Source organism: Corythoichthys intestinalis, chromosome 17 (assembly GCF_030265065.1).
Source record: "Corythoichthys intestinalis isolate RoL2023-P3 chromosome 17, ASM3026506v1, whole genome shotgun sequence".
NCBI lineage: Eukaryota > Metazoa > Chordata > Actinopteri > Syngnathiformes > Syngnathidae > Corythoichthys > Corythoichthys intestinalis.
The window spans coordinates 28,111,967-28,131,723 of NC_080411.1; the positions used below are offsets into that span (position 1 = coordinate 28,111,967).

General features: G+C 37.4%; 1 protein-coding gene across 1 annotated transcript; it reads right to left on the minus strand.

Moving 5' to 3' along the window:
• Nucleotides 1–355: 355 nt before the first annotated feature.
• Nucleotides 356–15,793, minus strand: gsdf (gonadal somatic cell derived factor). Its single transcript, XM_057819823.1, has 6 exons — nt 15,767–15,793; nt 12,071–12,375; nt 10,575–10,708; nt 10,433–10,510; nt 4,046–4,170; nt 356–3,407 (listed from the first exon to the last, which is right to left on the minus strand). The coding sequence occupies exons 1-6, from the start codon at nt 15,791–15,793 to the stop codon at nt 3,270–3,272; spliced, it is 807 nt and encodes a 268-aa protein (XP_057675806.1). The 3' UTR covers nt 356–3,269.
• Nucleotides 15,794–19,757: the final 3,964 nt, after the last annotated feature.

Below are 19,757 nucleotides of genomic sequence, written 5' to 3' on the forward strand. Positions count from 1 at the left end.
GTTCGTCAGGCTCGGGCCAGGTCTCGCCGTCCTCTCACAGGGTTCGTTGCCTCACTGGAGGATCAATACTTGGCTTAGCGCAATGCGGATGGTAATGGATTTACAGCAGAAACTCGCGGACAGCAGAATTATTGAGGATAGTGAAGTGCGCAACATGTTGCTCTCCCCTCAGGGAGTGCCTGCCTGTTATGTGGTTTCCTGGATAATGGCGCCAAAACTCATTCCTCGCCTATTTTCCTTCCCCCTGTGGTTAGAGCACTCAAACTCTCCGACAGGCACGATATCCTGAAAGTCTGGCACAAACTTATATCAACAATTCTCAGCGGCCACACAGACAGAGAAAACGAGAAGCTGATTTTGATAGCCTTTATTATACATGAAATGGAAGCAAAGAATCATCAATTTAGAAAGAGTTACTTTGTACTCCTGAAATCCACACATTACAATTAGTGTTTTTTTTTAATCCACACATTATAATACATATATAATTTTTTAAAGTACTGCACTCAAGGGCGTAGGTTTGGTCTCAACATTGGTAGGGACGATATAACAGCATAACCTGCATGTATACTTTTTGCTGGGGACGTTACATTAATATGACCAAACAGATTATTGAACGGGGACTACATTTCTCACGAATATGAACCCAATATAATTGATAAGCTCAATGATTAATGCACAATAAATCTCTTTCATGTATATTGGTTCAGTCAAGGCCGGCCCAGCCTATACGCTGACTATGCAGCTGCTTAGGGCCCCTGACCACTAGGGGGCCCCCAATCTGGCAACCTCATTTTATATGTTAATAGAGCATCGTGAATAATGTGGCACGCAATGCCGTTTACTTATGCAAACATCAGTTTACTACAGTTTATTTGCTTTATTGCTTTATTTGACTTTTGTGAGTTTGATACTTGATTATAAGCTTTAAAAAAAAGTTCTTCCTTAACTTCTTCTTTTCCTCTTTTAGAAAAAGGTTTGGCGCCGTCTACTGTAAGTACTGACAATCATTTGGGGTGAGAAGTTTGAAGTGTACAGTGCAACAATCTACTGTAAGTACTGACAATCATTTGGGGTGAGAAGTTTGAAGTATACAGTGCAACAAAATCTGATTAATATACAAAATATGGAAGTATGGGTTGGATTGCATGTATGGGTTTCACAGTACACTGTGACGAAATGGTGGGCAAAAAATATGGGCCCCTTGGCATTATTTTGCTTAGGGCCCCCAAATGGCCTGGGCCCTGGTCCAGGTGATACAATGTTCAATTCAAACCTTTGTTTTCAAAAAACTATACTGAAGAAACATTTTGAAGTGCAGGTGCCTTTATTAAATAGAAAACGGTGAGGTCTCCAAGAATGGGTCAACTTCTGGGGGACACTGGCGCACCCATAGACTCAAACTAAAGTGTTGTGATATAAAAGTGATTTGGGAGAAAATTAATCAAAAAGAAATCTGAGATATCCAAGGACCGATCTACATCTGAGGCATCCTAGACTACTCCAAGACTCGGACCAAAATACTCTTGTGAAATTCTGATGTGTCATTTCATTTCATAGATTTTTTTTCATGTCAGTTCATGTTCATATTCATGTCAGTGTCCCTCTGAAGTGGACCCATTATTGGATAGCTCCCCATTTTTTTTTTAAATAAAAGAACTTGCACTCTGAAGCCACTGCACTGCATTACCGTAATGCACATAATACAAATAATGATCCAAATGAGAGATGCCTATCTTGACTTTGTTGTTCCTTGTTGAGGCTGGCCTGACCATAGTAGTTTTGCAGGTTAGCAAGTTCATAGTTCACTAATTAATGGTAGAATGCATTCTATCCTTACAACATATGCGAAGACAATTTTAATGAGTTATATTCCTGAACTCAATAAATCAAGCAACTACGCTTGCCTAAAAGTTTGTGGGGACAATTTCAGCAGCCTGAAAAGTTGGTAGTGTTATGTCCCTACCGTCCCTGTGCAAATCTACGCCCTTGACTGTACTCGTGAGGTAACTGTAAATAAACGTGAAAAGAGAACTACAATCAATGATACTCAGTTTAGCACTAATTTCATAAGAATAAGAGAACTACAACAATTATATGTTATATGGTTATGTCCAGTAAGAAGCATGCATCTCAATTTTTCTAAATCCAACGTGTAAAATTTTACAATTGTCATACACTGCATCATGATGTATTAAATGACTCAAAATGTAAAATTAAAATTCACCATCTCCTAGTGGTCGTATTTAATGGAAAGGTTTTCAACTAATTGCCACAGACATCCCATTCATTTAAAAAAGGGGCACAGGCAACCACGCCCAGTCGTCTGCACAGTCAATGACAGCCAATGAATTCAGTGCCAATTGCACACACTTCAAAATTAGTAAAACCTCAAAGATTTACTGAGATTTTAGTGAGTCTACTCATAATAGGCATTGTTAAGTGGTGACTGATTTTAAGCAAAAGTGGCTGGCAGTGCGACTGATTCGAATAAGTGTTCTGGAATTTTTTTTTTAAGGAAAATCCATACTTTCCATTGGACAGCGCTAATGCTTAAAAAGCACACACAGTGTTTATAGTGAAGTATATTTATACGTATGTAATAATTAATACAGCTCCCCTTCAGGTTTGCATATAAAAACAACACATTTGCTTCTGTATGTAAATTGTTAAGCATTTACTTGAACTAACTGGAAAAAACGTCCTTCTCCCTAATAGGAGAGACTTTTCTGCAGAGACGAGAAGAGCATTTGGCACAGGGAAGTTTGCGCATTTTTGGAGGGAACACTCAGTACCCTGCATTAAATAAATGCGCCCCAACACTCGGGAGATTTGTCTTAAAGCAGGTGGCGATAAATCCCCAGCGTGTCAAGTACACAACATCATGTGGTCATTTCCCGAAAAAGACAATGCTTGGAATTTTGGAAACACAAATTTGATGTCATGGTGCTTGTTGAAACAGGAATGCAAACCTTTGACGAACCTTTTCACTGATCCAACGCTCCGTGTTGAAAGCTCCCAATGAGCGTAGATAAATACATGAAAGCGGCAGCATTTGTGAGTGTTTTGAGCTCCCCTTCAAAAATCCAATTTACGATGTGATCAGGTTTTAGTCTGGTTATATTATGAGGTGGAATAGGAAGAGTAAAAATCTAATGGAAGCTGCATGTTTAGTGGGAAAGCTCTTCAATTTAATGGAAGTACATGAAGTTATTATGGAGTTTTCAAATTTAGGAGCTGTGGTGCACTACAGTTTACAAACTTTAGTCCTAGCGAGGCTGTGGGGCAGCTGGGCAGCTGCAGCGGCGGGTCAGCTGCAAGGAGGTGATGACCACGGTGTTGGATTCGTCAATGTACATGACGGGCACCACTTCATGGGCAGTGGACTGGCAACATGGTGTCTGGACCTGCAGGATCAGTAACACACCACTGGGTTATAAATGCTGGAATATTCCAAACAGCACTGAAAATAAAAAATATTGTCAATAGCTTTTGCTCTACAATGAATATAAAAAGTCTACACACCCCTGTTCAAATACAAGGCTTTTCAGAGGTATAAAAACTTTTGATAAATCAAAACTTTTTTCACCAAAAAGTGAAGTGCAGTCCGTAATGCTCATTTAGATGAGATAGAAAGCAAAAACAGACAAGGTATTGTTTTTTTGCGCTTGAGGCCTCCTATGTTTTTTTGCATGTGCCTATGTGACTTTTCGTCCCACATGTGAGTTGTCTACGTGTGCCCTAGAATTGGATGGCCACCTGCGACTCTCATGAATGTAATATTGGAAAAACTCCCCCCCAAAAAATTGTAATATGACATTCCCTAAAATAAAGGTTAAAGAATGATGAAAGATTTGCCTTTGGCGAGGTAATTTTGCCGCCACAATACATTCATTTGAAGTTGGGAAGCGCCAGGACTTGCAGAGCACCAACATTTAAGTTGGCAACACCACGGCTTATCTATTGGCAGCTGCTTGTACTTTCAAAACACTATGGGGTGGGTTATGAGAGCGAGAAAAAAAAGTCAGTCAAGAGGCAAACAAACCTGGGAGTCATCGTGCTTTGGGGCGTTGGGCTGCTGGGTTCTGCAGGATGTATGGTGGCCGCAGGGGGCACAGTGCACCAAGGTGAGGCGCTCCGGGTAGATCATCCAGCTGTCCCAGCCCAGATCTGACAAACAGAATAGAATGTAAAAAATAAGATTTTGCCACGTTTGCTTTAATTCATTGACCATTGTGCTAGTGCTTCTAGTGTGTGTGCCTTGTCCACATGGGGGCAAGTATAGTACACACATGACCTCACATGAAGAAGCCTTTTACAAGTGACTCAGTGAACTATTTTTTTTTCTTTTTTTTTTTTTCGTTTTTCTTAAAGGATAACAAATACAGTATATGGCATGGGCGTAGGTTTGGTCTCAACATTGGTAGGGACAATATAACAGCATAACCTGCATCCACACTTTTATGCTGGGGACTGGATATTAAAAAGACGAAACAGATTGGGTGAAGGGGAGTCAGAGCTGAATTTCTCACAAATATGAAAGTAATTCATAGGGCTGTCAAAATTATCGCGTTAACGGGCGGTAATTAATTTTTTAAATTAATCACCTTAAAATATTTGACGCATTTAACGCACATGCCCGCTGAAACAGATTAAAATGACAGCAAAGTATCATTACCACTTGTTACTTGTGTTTTATTGTGTTTTGTCGCCCTCTGCTGGCGCTTGGGTGCGACTGATTTTATGGGTTTTAGCACCATAATTATTATTGACATCAACAATGGCGAGCTACTAGTTTATTTTATGCTTGAAAATTTTACAAACTTTATTAAAACGAAAACATAAAGAGGGGTTTTAACATAAAATGTCTATAACTTGTACTAACATTTATCTTTTAAGAACTACAAGTCTTTCTATCCATGGATCGCTTTCACAGAATGTTAATAATGTTAATGCCATCTTGTTGATTTATTGTTGTAATAAAGAAATACAGTACTTATGTACAGTATGTTGAATGTATATATCCGTCTTGTGTCTTATCTTTCCATTCCAACAATAATTTACAGATATTTATGGCAAATTTTATAGACGGTTTGAATTGCGATTAATTACGATTAATTAATTTTTAAGCTGTGATTAACTCGATGAAAAATTGTAATCGTTTGACAGCCCTAGTAATTAATTAACAGGCTAAATGTTCAATGCGAAATAAATCTGTATTGACTTGTACTAACTTTCATGTGTACTGGTTCAGGTGATTCACAGTTCGATTCAAACCTTTGTTATCAAAACCTACTAAATAAAACTTGAAAACTTCAAGAATAAATGTCTGGATTTTATTAGCAAATGTAAATTGCAATATTTGAACTTAATTACATTACCATACAAAATAAATACTTACTTGTTAATAATTTCTGAACTATCCAGAAATGCGAAAAATAAACATTTGTCTTAAGACCACTCAACAATGTCTAAATAAATAAATATAACTGAAAAAAACTTTTATAATAAAAATGGAGCCTTCCTTCAGGTAAAACACTTCTGTTTTTGTTCACAAGCACAGCTAAATGCAGCAAAAAAAAAAGAAAACTTTTTAACTCGACGATTAATGTATGATTATCTGAAAAAAAAAAAAAATGTCTGCATAGGTTGCAAACATAAGCGGAGTTTACGGGGGCCAGCCCCCCCCCCCCCGGTGGCCGAAAAGTGTCATTGCATGCAATTGACTTTCCTATATATATATATATAAAAGTTGTAAAGCATTAAAGCAAACAACAAAAATGAATGAAATGAACAAAAAAAGTTATTTTTATAATGGGTCAAAATTATTTTTTGAACAGTTCATGTGAATAGCACCTTAGACGGTCATTTGCTTTGCATATTATTAATATATATTATATATATATATATATATATTATATAAAAAAAGAGGGGAGGGCAATTTTATTTTTCAAATCATTTTTTTCTTAATTTGAAAATATTTTTTTTTGATTGAAGCAACTTTTTGGGGGATTGAATGATTTAGACACAAATATCCTACCCATAATATTAATAACAAATAATAATGATAATAATAATAACATTTTTAAATAAAAAAATTAGTCTTGTAATGCAAATATTTGAGTCTCAAATATTTTTTCGCATTCAAAAACTTTTTTTCTATGATTGAAAGTTTTTTTTTCTTCTTTTTTTTATTGAAGTGATTTGTCATTTGGAAATATATATTTTTTGTTTGAAGCAACTTATTTTTTGATTGGACAATAAAGACAGAAATGTCCCAGCCAAAATGTGGCCCAAACGCAAAACATTTCTTCAATCAAAAAAGTTGCTTCAATCAAAAAAAAAAAAAAAAAAAAGTCTTCAATCAAAAGAAAAAAAATCAAAGAAAAATAGCTTTCAAATGCATTTTTTTTAGTTTCAGATTTATTTTTGCATTCAAACACATTTTTTGACTGAATAATGAAGACACAAATCTACCTCCATATGGCTCTGCCCAAGGGATACAATTTTTGACTGGGGTAACTACATTGGCACGACACCGATGGGCGTACCAAATTCAATGGATGACGATCTTGGCGAAAAGTATAGCTGTCCTAAGCAGCCTGATTTAGAATTCCCCTCAAGACTGATTGTGAAACAAAAAACGCTTATTGTCAACTTATCATTTTCAATATTCTTGTAAGTTAATTTTATTGCTGACACTGCATTTTGGGGTCATCAACATGTTGTGCCCCCCCCCCCCCCCCCCCACACACACACACACCAAAAGTCAAACTCCACCAATGGTTGCAAATAATAAAAAAATCAATAAATAATGTAGAAAATAAATAAAAATATTTTTATTTGTTTGCGTTTGAGGGAAAAAAATGGACCGGCACATTCTGCAAGAAAAAGGAGTAAATCTAAGTCTGAACATAATGAAAATAATTCACTTACTAATGGCAGGGTCAATTCTATCCATACAAAAAATGGAAAGACAGTCTAAATGACCAATATAACTGAAGTCATTATATAATGCAAATAAGGTTGCTTAAAAGTTGTTGGGGACAATTTGAGCATCCTGAAAAGTTGGTAGTGTAATGTTCCTACCATCCCTATGCAAACCTACGCCCTTGGTATATGGTAATGTGTCTTGTGATATTGTGTCTACATCAAGGGCGTAGGTTTGGTCTCAACATTGGTAGGGACTATATGACAGCACAACCTGCATGGACACTTTGCTGGGGACGGGGCATTAATAAGACCAAACAGATTCAGGGTTCAGGGCTATATTTCTCACTAGTATGAGCCTCATCAATTGATAGGTTAAATGATCAATGCAAAATAAATCTATTGGCTTATACCAACTTTCATATGTATTGGTTCAGGTGAAACACTGTTCGATTCAGACCTTTGTTTTCAAAAACTACTAAAGAAACATTTTGAAAACTTCCAAAATAAATGTCTAGATTTTGTTAGCAAATTTTAATTGCAATATTTGAACCCAAATGATATTAACATACACAAGAAATACAAACTATTTAATCATCTCTTAACTATCCAGGAATGCAAAAAAAAAAAAAAAAAAAAACATTTGTCTAAATACCACTAAAAATGGTTTTTCTAAGTAAATTAAATATCACAAAAAACCTCTTAGTGAGGGAATAGCAAAATAAATAAAAATGGAGCCTTCCTTCAGTTAAAACACTAGTACTTTTGTCCACAAGCACAGCCAAACTCAACAAAAAAATGAAAGCTCCTTTGGGCTGCTTTGAGACCACATAAATAAAATAAAAATGAAAATTGGGGAGAAAGGGGTAAACCTCGGTTCACTACATTTCTCACAGTTTAATTAACGTTAACAGTAGAAAACATACAGGTAACTTCTCTGTAAGCAGCTTCCTACGCGAGTTTTGCAGGTTAGCAAATCCACACAGTTTAACTTTATGCTAACTCTGATAATGTCACACTTTCAGTAGCAAAATTAGTTGTGCGTTCCCCACCTCCACCTTTTTACATTACCTAAAGTGGATTCTGCTGGCTAAAAAAAAGAGAAAAAACTTTTCTAATATCTCTCCTCTTCGTACGGGGCTTAGGAGGCGGCATGGGAGGCGGCATGTTGTCGACATGTTGTATTTCAAGTCATCAGCCGATCAAATGTGCATTTTAGGGGGGAAAAATGGACTGTCACATTCAGTAAGTGAAAATGGATAAATGTAGCGTAATTTTCGGACTATAAGCCGCTACTTTTTTCCTTCATTTTGAATCCTGCGGTTTATAGTCAAGTGCGGCTTATTTGTTGATTTATTTCGGTTAATAAGTAACACCTTATTTGACAGCGGCGTCATAAGATCGTATAATTATGACATGGCACAATCATGGACATTACTGAATGCTTATGACAGATTTCATCAAGTGTCATCCGGCAAATTATGTCACTAACTCCATTCATGTCCAGCTTGGATCTTTTACATCCATTCAAAAGTGAGATAATTTGCCGGATAACACTAAATGGCATCTGTTATAAGCATTCATTAATGCTCATGACAGTGTCATGTCATAATTATGATGGTTTAACGGCATCACTGTCAAATAAACTGTTACCAAATACCATAACTAGCAATTAATGAAACAACTGGAACATTAACTGAAGACATAATTAGCACAGAATACGAATTTTGATTGTTATTTACATCTGTAGCGCTGCAATGCATGCTAGGAGGCATGTTGGACAATAACAGTGTTGACAGCAGGCGGCATTAGACGTTGACTGTCTCCCCAAGGGAGCAGTGATGGCCAAATGAAGCTTCTTGAAGCAATGAAGCTTTGCAGCCAAGTGGTTCAAAGCTTCATGGTGGTTCATTTGATTTTATGATAGCCGTATGATGCCGCTGTCAAATAAAGTAGGGTTGTTCCGATCATGTTTTTTTGCTCCCGAGCCGATCCCGATCGCTTTAGTTTGAGTATCTGCCGATCCCGATATTTCCCGATCCGATTGCTTTTTTTTGCTTCCGATTCAATTCCAATCATTCCCCGATAATTTTTCCCGGTCATATACATTTTGGCAATGCATTAAGAAAAAAATGAATAAAACTCGGACGAATATATACATTCAACATAGAGTACATAAGTACTGTATTTGTTTATTATGACAATAAATCCTCAAGATGGCATTTACATTATTAGCATTCTTTCTGTGAGAGGAATCCACGGATAGAAAGACTTGTGACTTTGTATATTGTGACTAAATATTGCCATCTAGTGTATTTGTTGAGCTTTCAGTAAATGATACTGTAGCCATGCCCAAATGCATGATGGGAAGTGGAACCATGACTGTGCGTAGTGCTACCAATTGATATATCTTCTCTGCTTTGGGAAAACCCATAAGGTGTTAAGAAAAAGATCAATTGCTACCTTGCTACCCCACATTGCTTCCCTGATATTTCTAATCCTAGGGAGAGGGATTGTAAGGCTTTAGCCAATTAAAAAAAAAAAAGGCTCCAAAGGCTGCCAAAATTCACTCTACTCTTTTTACGCTGCCTTTTATCTCTCTATATAGGTAGAACGGCGTCGTTGCAGATTGAGCGCGACAATGCGTGAGTGGGTCGTGCAGCGCATGCATTAATTGCATTAAATATTTTAACGTGATACATTTTTTTAAAAATTAATTACCGCCGTTATCAGGATAAATTTGATAACCCTACCTTAAGCCTAAACTAAAGACTCTGGATGAATGTAACATATTATGTCCGTAACGTTAAATACAATTAGAAAACGAATTAATTAAAAAATATACATACTATATTAAAAAAAAGGCATGGCCGATATTTTTTTGCCGATTCCGATACTTTGAAAATGACGTGATTATAGTCAGGTGCACCTTATAGTGCGAAAATTACCATAAGTCTGAACATAATGAAAATCATCCACTTTATAAATAATTTTAGCGTCAATTCTATCCTTACAAGACAATCTAAATGACCTATATAACTAAACTCATTATATCATGCATACAGTATAAGGTTGCTTAAAAATTTGGAAGGGACAGTTTGACACTGTCCCTATGCAAACTTACGTCCTTGGTCTATATACTGTACCTTGCTCCGTTGTTCGTGTTCAACATATTTTTTTGCTTGAAGTCTTATTTTGAATTGTTTGAGCTATAATGCAAAACTTGTGGCTGTTTTAAATACACAACATGTACTTCTCTTGGTTTTATGTTTAAAGTGGCAATAAAGAGCTTGAAGCTTCTTTTTTCTAAACAATTAGTCACTGCCTGGCAAATGTCTGCTTGCTTTGAAGTGAACATTTTGGGCTGGGTAATAGGGCTAAAACATGTATTTCAAATGTTTCAAAACAGCTGATTACTGAATTTCTCAAAAATTGCATGCAAAACGTTGTAAAACGCAATAAACGCAATCCCTGCAAACGGTATTAGTATATGAGCATGCACCTGTCATGGAAACCTCTGAGGTCTCGTTGCAGCATCCTTGGGTGTCATGCCCATCATCGGTGGAGTAGCCAGATGAAACTAAGGAATTAGGGCAGAAATTAGGCATGGTCGCCCATCGTCAATGTGCACAATCCACTCTTACCTGCCACGGCCTGGAGCCGCGCCGCAGTTCCACTCCACTGCTTTTTGGTTCCCTCTGGCAAACGTGGCTCTGCCTGCAGATTGAGGGCAGCAAGGAGCCCCTTGCGGATGGACTGCAGGGAGTCTTTATGGCACCTGACCGCAAACAGCAACAACATAAGAATAATTGGTTTGAAGCATTTAAGCCATGAGGTTTCATCTCAAAATAGTATTACAGCATGTGAATAACAATAAAATATATCATATATGCTTAACTGATCCATATTTCCCCTCACAAAATACTATATAAATGTAAATATGAAAAATTAAAATGTAAAACTGAAATGTTAAAATCTGGCAAAAAATAACTCGTATAAAAACTATAATTAAAAAAAAAAAAATGTATGAAAATAAATATCCAAAACAATGTGTGATAATTTAAAATGAAGTAAAACTGAATAAAAACGTAGTTAAACCAATGTGATCTCAAATTAAATCTAAATAAACATAATGTACAAGAAAGTTGACAGTTAAGTGAAATTATGATGAAATATGAAAATTAAACTACTTATATGAACGAAAATATAAAATCAAATATACAAATTCATATTTTTAATTTAAATACGAGAGTATAAATACTATAATAATATATACATAAATTACAAAAACACGCTGCTATATAATTTGCATACACATTTGAACAACTTAATGAAATATGTTGAAAAGTATATAATTTATAAAGAAAACCTATGAAAAAAAAATCAATATATAAATTATTAAATTCTAACAAACAATAAGAAAAAAATAACCATAAATACACAAATATATACAGAATTAATACAGGACAATATTTAATGAAGACTAAAAAAATAATTTTAATATCTATTTCATTTACCAATACCTTAATATTCACATTATTTTGCATAGCTAAATATTTTAATAATTCTACAGTATCAATATGCTGTATTGAAATGTACACTTATCATAACTGTAAATATTTATGAAAAGAAACGTAAAAAATAAACATAAAAGAAATAAAAAGTTATGTCCAAAATAGCATTTATGTATTATTGAAGTGCATGTATGAGTTCATTTACATTCCCTGGGAATGAATGAATGTAGTAAAATGTGTTCAATAATTTGAAAAAATATGACCAAAATAGGATTAGCTTTGTTTTAATTGCTATTTTATTGAATTTGTCTATGTTTGTCATGTACGCATGTTTTGTATGTATAATGGTGTTATTCTGAAATGCCTTTTAGTTCTTTTCTAATACAATGATGTTACTGATATGTAAATGAATTCTCTTCATACACTGTAAAGCATGTGTGGGCAACCTGCGGCCTGTCTACCAAAAGGGCCTTGCAAGAGTATTCAAACATCCCGCCATGCAACCTAAAAAATCCGTTATGATTTCAGGAAAAAACGACATTCAAGCAACCTAATCCCATGAAAATAATAAGAAACAAAAGGAACATCAAACAGGATAAAGAGTGTCCAAAACGAACATCACCCACCTGCTGATGGAGTCTTGTGGAACTGCAGTTTCTTGCTCGGAAGGCTGCAGGACAAATGCAACTACCACAGAGGAGCACATCAGTGCCACTGTGGCGATGAAGGCAAAGGACATTGTCTTTGGACAGACGGACTGGACCGTGGCGGCTGAGGAGACTTTTTGCGATGGCAGGCGGAGGTAGGAGTGACCAGACGGTGGGATGCTGCACAAGGTAATGTTTGTCTGGGTCTGGGAAAACTGCCTTTTTATCTTCCTGTAACCATGCTTGGCCTTGAGATGCTTAACATTGTTGTCCTGTCCTTTGGTCTGTGTGAAAGAGAACACAGAGATTGAACCAGCACACACACAGAAAGAAAGGAAGGAACAGACTCATTGAAGGTGCAAAACCACCCACGTGGTATTATGAAATGCATGCAGAAATAACAATTATATCACTTTCACTGGTTTTCCAAGCATTTTCCATCACAATAGCTAAAAATTTGTTTACTGCAAATGTTATGTATTTTCACATGACATTTTCTATTTTTATGGTTGTGGGTGAGTTGGCGCTAAACCCAACAGACTTCAGGCAAAAGGATTTTCATGACTTCTTATTTCGATTTCCTGCTCTAAATATACATAATTTTTAATAAGTTTTCTGAACCACCTTCAGTCATTTTTTTTTTTTTAAATGTTGTGTTGCTGGCCAAAATTTGAGTTACGAGCAAGCAGACATGTCGCACTTGGAGGGAGTTGGGGAAATAGCCTGCGATTACTGTGATTGAGCGCTGACGAGTCTTTGATGATTTAAAAGCATTTTTTTTATGCCATGTTATACAGGCACCTCCCCTTTACTCTTAAATAGGTGCCAAATCTGGATAGGCGTCATTTCTTATTTATTTATATATTTTCCTGGAATAAAAAGAGTGGAGTTAAAACTAGTGATGAATTATGTTCTGAAAAAAAAGATATGGAGGGAAAGATATGGAAGGGGGAAAAAAAGTCTCTTAATACAATGCTGATTCAAATTTGGGGCCCTTTTTGGGGGGGGGGGGGGTCACCTTGGATTAGGGGCACCAAACTTTTTTCTCCCATGGCCGCTTTCAAAATAATTGAAGGATGCAAGGGCCAAGTAGCTGTATTTATTCGTTTCTATTTGTAAGTATTAAATTATCAGCTGCCATTGACAGTGATAAACGTCCCTTTCAATTTGACTAATAGCAACCGATCGCTGCCAGTCCCCTAGTGAAAAGTACAATACAGTACAAAAGTACACACACACACAAAAAAATGCAACAACAAAGCAATTTATATGTACTTTATATTTATTCAGTCCATCTTTAGCAACAAAGGCCTCGCACCAAATTATGAACGACAATTTGTGGGGGTAAATTCCATCTAGTACAAATACAGTGGAATGAAAAAGTATCTGAACCTTTTGGAATATCTCACATTTCTGCATAAAATCACCATCAAATGTGATCTGATCTTTGTCAAAATCACACAGATGAAACAACAGTGTCTGTTTTAACTAAAACCACCAGAACATTTAAAGGTTTTCATATTTTAATGAGGATAGTATGCAAACAATGACGGAAGCGGGAAAGATAAGTAAGTGAACTATCACATTTAATATTTTTTGGCCCGCCCTCCTTTGGCAGCAATAACTAGACGCTTCATGTAGCTGCAGATCAGCCTGGCACATTGATCAGGACTACTCTTGGGCCATTCTTTCCTACAAAACTGCTGTAGTCTGGCATGAATCGCTATCTTTAGGTCATGTCACAATATTTCAATGCGGTTCAAGTCTGGACTTTGACTTGGCCACTCCAGAACATGTATTTTGTTCTTCTGAAATCATTCTGAAGTTGATTCACTTCTGTGTTTTGGATCATTGTCTCGTTGCAGCAGGGTTGCACTTTTTAGCTTCAATTGTCTGACAGATGGCCTGAGGTTTTCCTGCAAAACATCTTCATAAACGTTTGAACTCATTCTTCAGTTAATGATTGCAAGTTGTCCAGGCCCTGAAGCAGCAAAACAGCCCGCAAATCATGATGCTCCCTCCACCATGCTTCACAGTGGGGATGAGATGTTGGTGAGCTGTTCCATTTTTCCTCCACACATGACGTTGTGTGTTGCTCCCAAACAATTCAACTTTGGTTTCATCAGTCCACAAAACATTTTGCCAAAACGTTTGTGGAGTATTCAAGCGCCTTTTTGCGAACAGCACATGAGCAACAATGTTTTTTTAGACAGCAGTGGCTTCCTCTGTGGAGTCCTCCCATGAACACCATTCTTGGCCATAGTTTTACATACAGTTAATGTGTTGTGTGCACAGAGATATTGGACTGCGCCAGTGATTTCCGTAAGTCTTTAGCAGACATTCTAGGGTTATTTTTACCTCTCTGAGTATTCTGCGCTGAACTCTTGGCGTCATTTTTTGATGGACGGCAACTCCTTGAGAGAGAAGCAACAGTGCCAAACTCTCTCCATCTGTAGACAACTTCTCTGACTGTCGATTGATGTACATCCAGAGGTTTAGAGATGGTTTTGTATCCTTTCCCCAGCTTTATACTAATCAAAAATCCTTGATCGCAGGTCTTCAGACAGCTCTTTCAACCGAGCCATGATGCACATCAGACAATGCTTCTCATCAAGACAATTCTTACCGGGTGTGTGTGTTTTATAGTGGGCAGGGCAACTTTATATAACTCATCAGTGATTGGGAACACAGCTGACTTAAACTGTTTGGTAAAAATTGGTATCAATTGCTCTTTAGGTCTCCTTAGGCAGAGGGTTCACTTACTTATTTTTCCCCCTTCTGTCATTGTTTGCATGCTATCCTCATTAAAATATGAAAACCTATAAATGTTTGGGTGGTTTTAGTAAAAGCAGACACTGTTTTTACATGTTTGATTTTGACAAAGATCAGATCACATTGGATGGTGATTTTATGCAGAAATGTGAGGAATTCCAGAAGGTTCAGATACTTTTGCATACCAATGTTGATGTGAAATGTTCTCGAACCATTATCAAAATAATAGTTTGTGGCAGTTTTTCTTTCCAATTACCACCTGCAGCCCCTTTAGGGTTTAAAGTAGCAATGGCACTGGGAACGAATCTGTCTATCAGTCTGTTAGTCCTTGTTCTGTGGGACCTGTAGCGTCTGAAAGAGGGCAGCAGGTCAAAGAGGTGGTGAGTTTATGCAAAAATATGAGAAATTCAAAAAGGTTCAGATACTTTTTCATACCACTGTAGGCCCATCAGACAAGCTAGAAGTTCGCTTTAAAAACGATGCAATTCTGAGAGCTATAACAGAGCAGAACTGGTGGGAACATACCAACATGGTGCAAGACATTATTTGTTATTACAAATACAGTGGTACCTGTACATACGAATTGAATTCGTTCCAGGACCTGGTTTGTAAGTCAAAATGGTTGAATGTCAAGCGGGACTTTCCCATAAGGATACATTACATTTTTATTAATTCGTTCCGCAGCCCAAAAACCTACGATAAGTCCTTAATAAATACTGCTGGTATAATCACAAATAGGAATTACACATAGCAAAACAAATACATTAAGAATAAAAATCGGAATAATAATAATATTGTCACTAATTAGGTTGTAATGTTGAGGTTGGGGTTTTCATGCTGTTCCTGAATGCACTGTGTGAATGATGAGAGCGAGAGAGGTATGGTACAATGGGAAGTTTTTACCTTTTTTGATGTTGTTGTTGTTGGCATCAGGTATGGCGGACAGTAGCTGTGTTGTGTTGCACAAAATCTGAAATGAATTAAAATTTGACAAAGCTAGCGACATCCTTGGCAGTGTTATAATAATAATGATAACAATAATAATAAATCGGAAATAAAAAAGCGTTTTTATTGTCACCTTAACTTATAGCAGTGCTTCTCAATTATTTTCTGTTACACCCCCCCACAAGAAGACGTAAACATTCTGCGCCCCCCCAACTCTCTGCCGCCACTGTAAATATACTGTAGTATCATTTGTCTATAAAATTCTTATTATTATAAGTACACCTCTGCATAACATTGTGTCCTTTTTAATATTAAAGAAGAAAAATAGTGTTAAAAACAGAACACATCCATACTGTAAAAATACACTGAAGATAAATTTTTTGACCGTTCGATACTGAAAAAAAAATCATAAAATCAAAAAATAATCATAAAGTCAAATCTATTAGCAACATTAACTCAAGAGGACAATATGCCAAACCATTAGACTGAAAAAACAAAAATTAATAGAACAAAAACTCCAGTGTCATTGGACAGAGAGACAGTTTTTATTTTTGCTGCAGGCAGGATCAGCTCCTTTGCTGTGGTGTTGGGTTATTTTGCATTGAGCAACTTGGTATGCCACCTTATGTGATGCTGACAGTGCTCGCTGGTTTACTGATGTAACACTGACAACGCAGGACGATTGTTGGCAATATTCGGCACCTTTTCGCTAAAAAAAAAAAAAAAAAAAAAAATCCTGCTGTCCGCTGCGAACATTTTTAGCCAAAGTAAACAGACTGGTCTTTCCTCGTCTCCCACTGTACTAAAAGTCAAAAGCCAAATGCTACATTCGCTTCGTCATATTTCTTTGTCTTAGCTTTTCATATCTCCAGTGCTCTTTTCTGTGTGCTCTTGTTTGGTTAAAAAATACTGCGCACATGCTGAAAATGAGAGCGCCACTGCCACCCACTCAGCAGATGTGCAATTACACTTTATTCTAGTTCAGCAAGAAAGTACATTCCCCAAGGTCACATGCGCCACCCCCAGCATCACTCTGCGCCCCCCTGGGGGGCCCCGCCCCACTATTTGAGAAGTACTGACTGATAGAGACTGGCCATATTGTCGAGCCAGTTCAATCACACGCACACCACGCTCCTTTTTTTACCGCCTGCACTAACCTTGGGACCCCTGTCTCACAAGAAAATCCGCCAAGCGGCCGTCTTGCGGGAAAACAATGAAAGTGCGACGCTGTCATGAATCGTCGTATTTCGAGCATGTCGTCATATGTTGAGACAAATGACGAGTTAAATTTTACGTCGGATGTCAAAAGGATCGTATGTCGATGCGATCGTATGTCGAGGTACCACTGTATTAAAACCTGCTAGTGTTTTGGATGCAACATGCAAATTTGACATATTTGGAAAAGGGTGAGTTTGGAGATTCATTCTGGAATGACATGAAAGGCACAACTCTGCAAAGATAAATATTGTAATAATATTATTACCCTCTGCAGGTGACTCTCAAGGACGGTATGTGGAGGGAAGAAATAGAACATCTGGAAATAAGAAGTGCTGCTGCTATGCAATGCTAATATCTGTCTGCGTGTTTAGAGCCAACAAAAATAAATAATGAGAGTAAAAAAAATCTGGTCCTATGAGCCAAAAATATATTGCTGAAGTAATGGTGCAGATAAGAAGGTAAAAATCTTCAGCAGAACCACACAAGGAGAGATGATATTTCCACTGAAGATATGGGATCATTCAAACACACCTGCAGTATGTGTCAACTAGTGTGGGAAGTTGATGCTTAAATATTGCTGAAACAAACTAGTGTTAGCAAGCTGGGATGCCTGAAGTGCAACATCATCATCAATAGGTGAAACACGTGACAGTGACTTAAAATGTAACAAAAGCCTATAGGTAAGCTTGTGCGTTTACCGGACATAAACAGGCTGTCCCAAATGAGTGATTTTATAAGATGTCTCACTAGCGGTGCTCACAATAAACGCACTACTGTATTTTAACGTCAGTGGACATTTATCCAAACGTTATCATTAGCTTAATTCATTAACTCTCAGTCCAGGTCACAGAATATGCGTTGCGATAGTTACAGTGGGGCAAATAAGTGTTTAGTCAACCACCAATTGTGCAAGTTCTCCTACTTGAAAAGATTAGAGAGGCCTGTAATTGTCAACATGGGTAAACCTAAACCATGAGAAACAGAATGTGGAAAAAAAAAAAAAGAAAATCACATTGTTTGATTAATAAAGAATTTATTTCCAAATTAGAGTGGAAAATAAGTATTTGGTCACCTACAAACAAGCAAGATTTCTGGCTGTCAAATAGGTCTAACAAGGTCTAATGAGGCTTCACCCGTTACCTGTATTAATGGCACCTGTTTTAACTCATTATCGGTACAAAAGACACCTGTCCACAACTCAGTCAGTCACACGCCAAACTCCACTATGGCCAAGACCAAAGAGCTGTCGAACGACACCAGAGACAAAATTGTAGACCTGCACCAGGCTGGGGAGACTGAATCTGCAATAGGTAAAATGCTTGGTGTAAAGAAATCAACTGTGGGAGCAATTATTAGAAAATGGAAGACATACAAAACCACTGATAATCTCCCTCGATCTGGGGCTCCATGCAAGATCTCACCCCGTGGCGTCAAAATGATAACAAGAACGGTGAGCAAAAATCCCAGAACCACACGGGGGGACCTAGTGAATGACCTACAGAGAGCTGGGACCACGGTAACAAAGGCTACTATCAGTAACACAATGCGCCACCAGGGACTCAAATCCTGCACTCCCAGACGTGTCCCCCTGCTGAAGACAGTACACGTCCAGGGCCGTCTGCGGTTCGCTAGAGAGCATCTGGATGATCCAGAAGAGGACTGGAAGAATGTGTTATGGTCAGATGAAACCAAAATAGAACTTGTTGGTAGAAACACAGGTTCTCGTGTTTGGAGGAGAAAGAATACTGAATTGCATCCGAAGAACACCATACCCACTGTAAAGCATGGGGGAGGAAACATCATGCTTTGGGGCTGTTTTTCTGCAAAGGGACCAGGACGACGGATCTGTGTAAAGGAAAGAATGAATGGGGCCATGTATCGAGAGATTTTGAGTAAAAATCTTCTTCCATCAGCAAGGGCATTGAAGATGAGACGTGGCTGGTCTTTCAGCATGACAATGATCCCAAACACACAGCCAGGGCAACAAAGGAGTGGCTTCGTAAGAAGCATTTCAAGGTCCTGAAGTGGCCTAGCCAGTCCCCAGATGTCAACCCCGTAGAAAATCTGTGGAGGCGAGTTGAAAGTCCGTGTTGCCCAACGACAGCCCCAAAACATCACTGCTCTAGAGGAGATCTGCATGGAGGAATAGGCCAAAATGCCAGCAACAGTGTGTGAAAAGCTTGTGAAGAGTTACAGAAAACGTTTGGCCTCCGTTATTGCCAACAAAGGGTACGTAACAAAGTATTGAGATGAACTTTTGGTATAGACCAAATACCTATTTTCCACCATGCTTTGCAAATAAATTCTTTAAAAATAAAAAAATGTGATTCTCTGTTTTTTTCCACATTCTGTCCCTCATATTTGAGGTTTACCCATGTTGACAATTACAGGCCTCTCTAATATTTTCAAGTGGGAGAACTTGCACAATTAGTGGTTGACTAAATACTTATTTGCCCCACTGTAGTAAGAGACGGACATTGATATTGAAAACGCCTATTGACAGCAATAGATGTATAATCTGTTTCAACTGGAAAGGGCTAGAATTACCAATTAAAATGGATTGGACGTCAATTGCTGTCCATGGCAGCCAGAGTTAAGCTGTGTGAGGTCACAAGAGATTTATTAAACAAAACAATGAATAAATAAAATTCCCAGAGCAAAAAAACACTTATTTGAATGTCTTGTTTAAAAAAACAATTTAAAAAAAAGTTTTTGATTCATTTAATTTTAT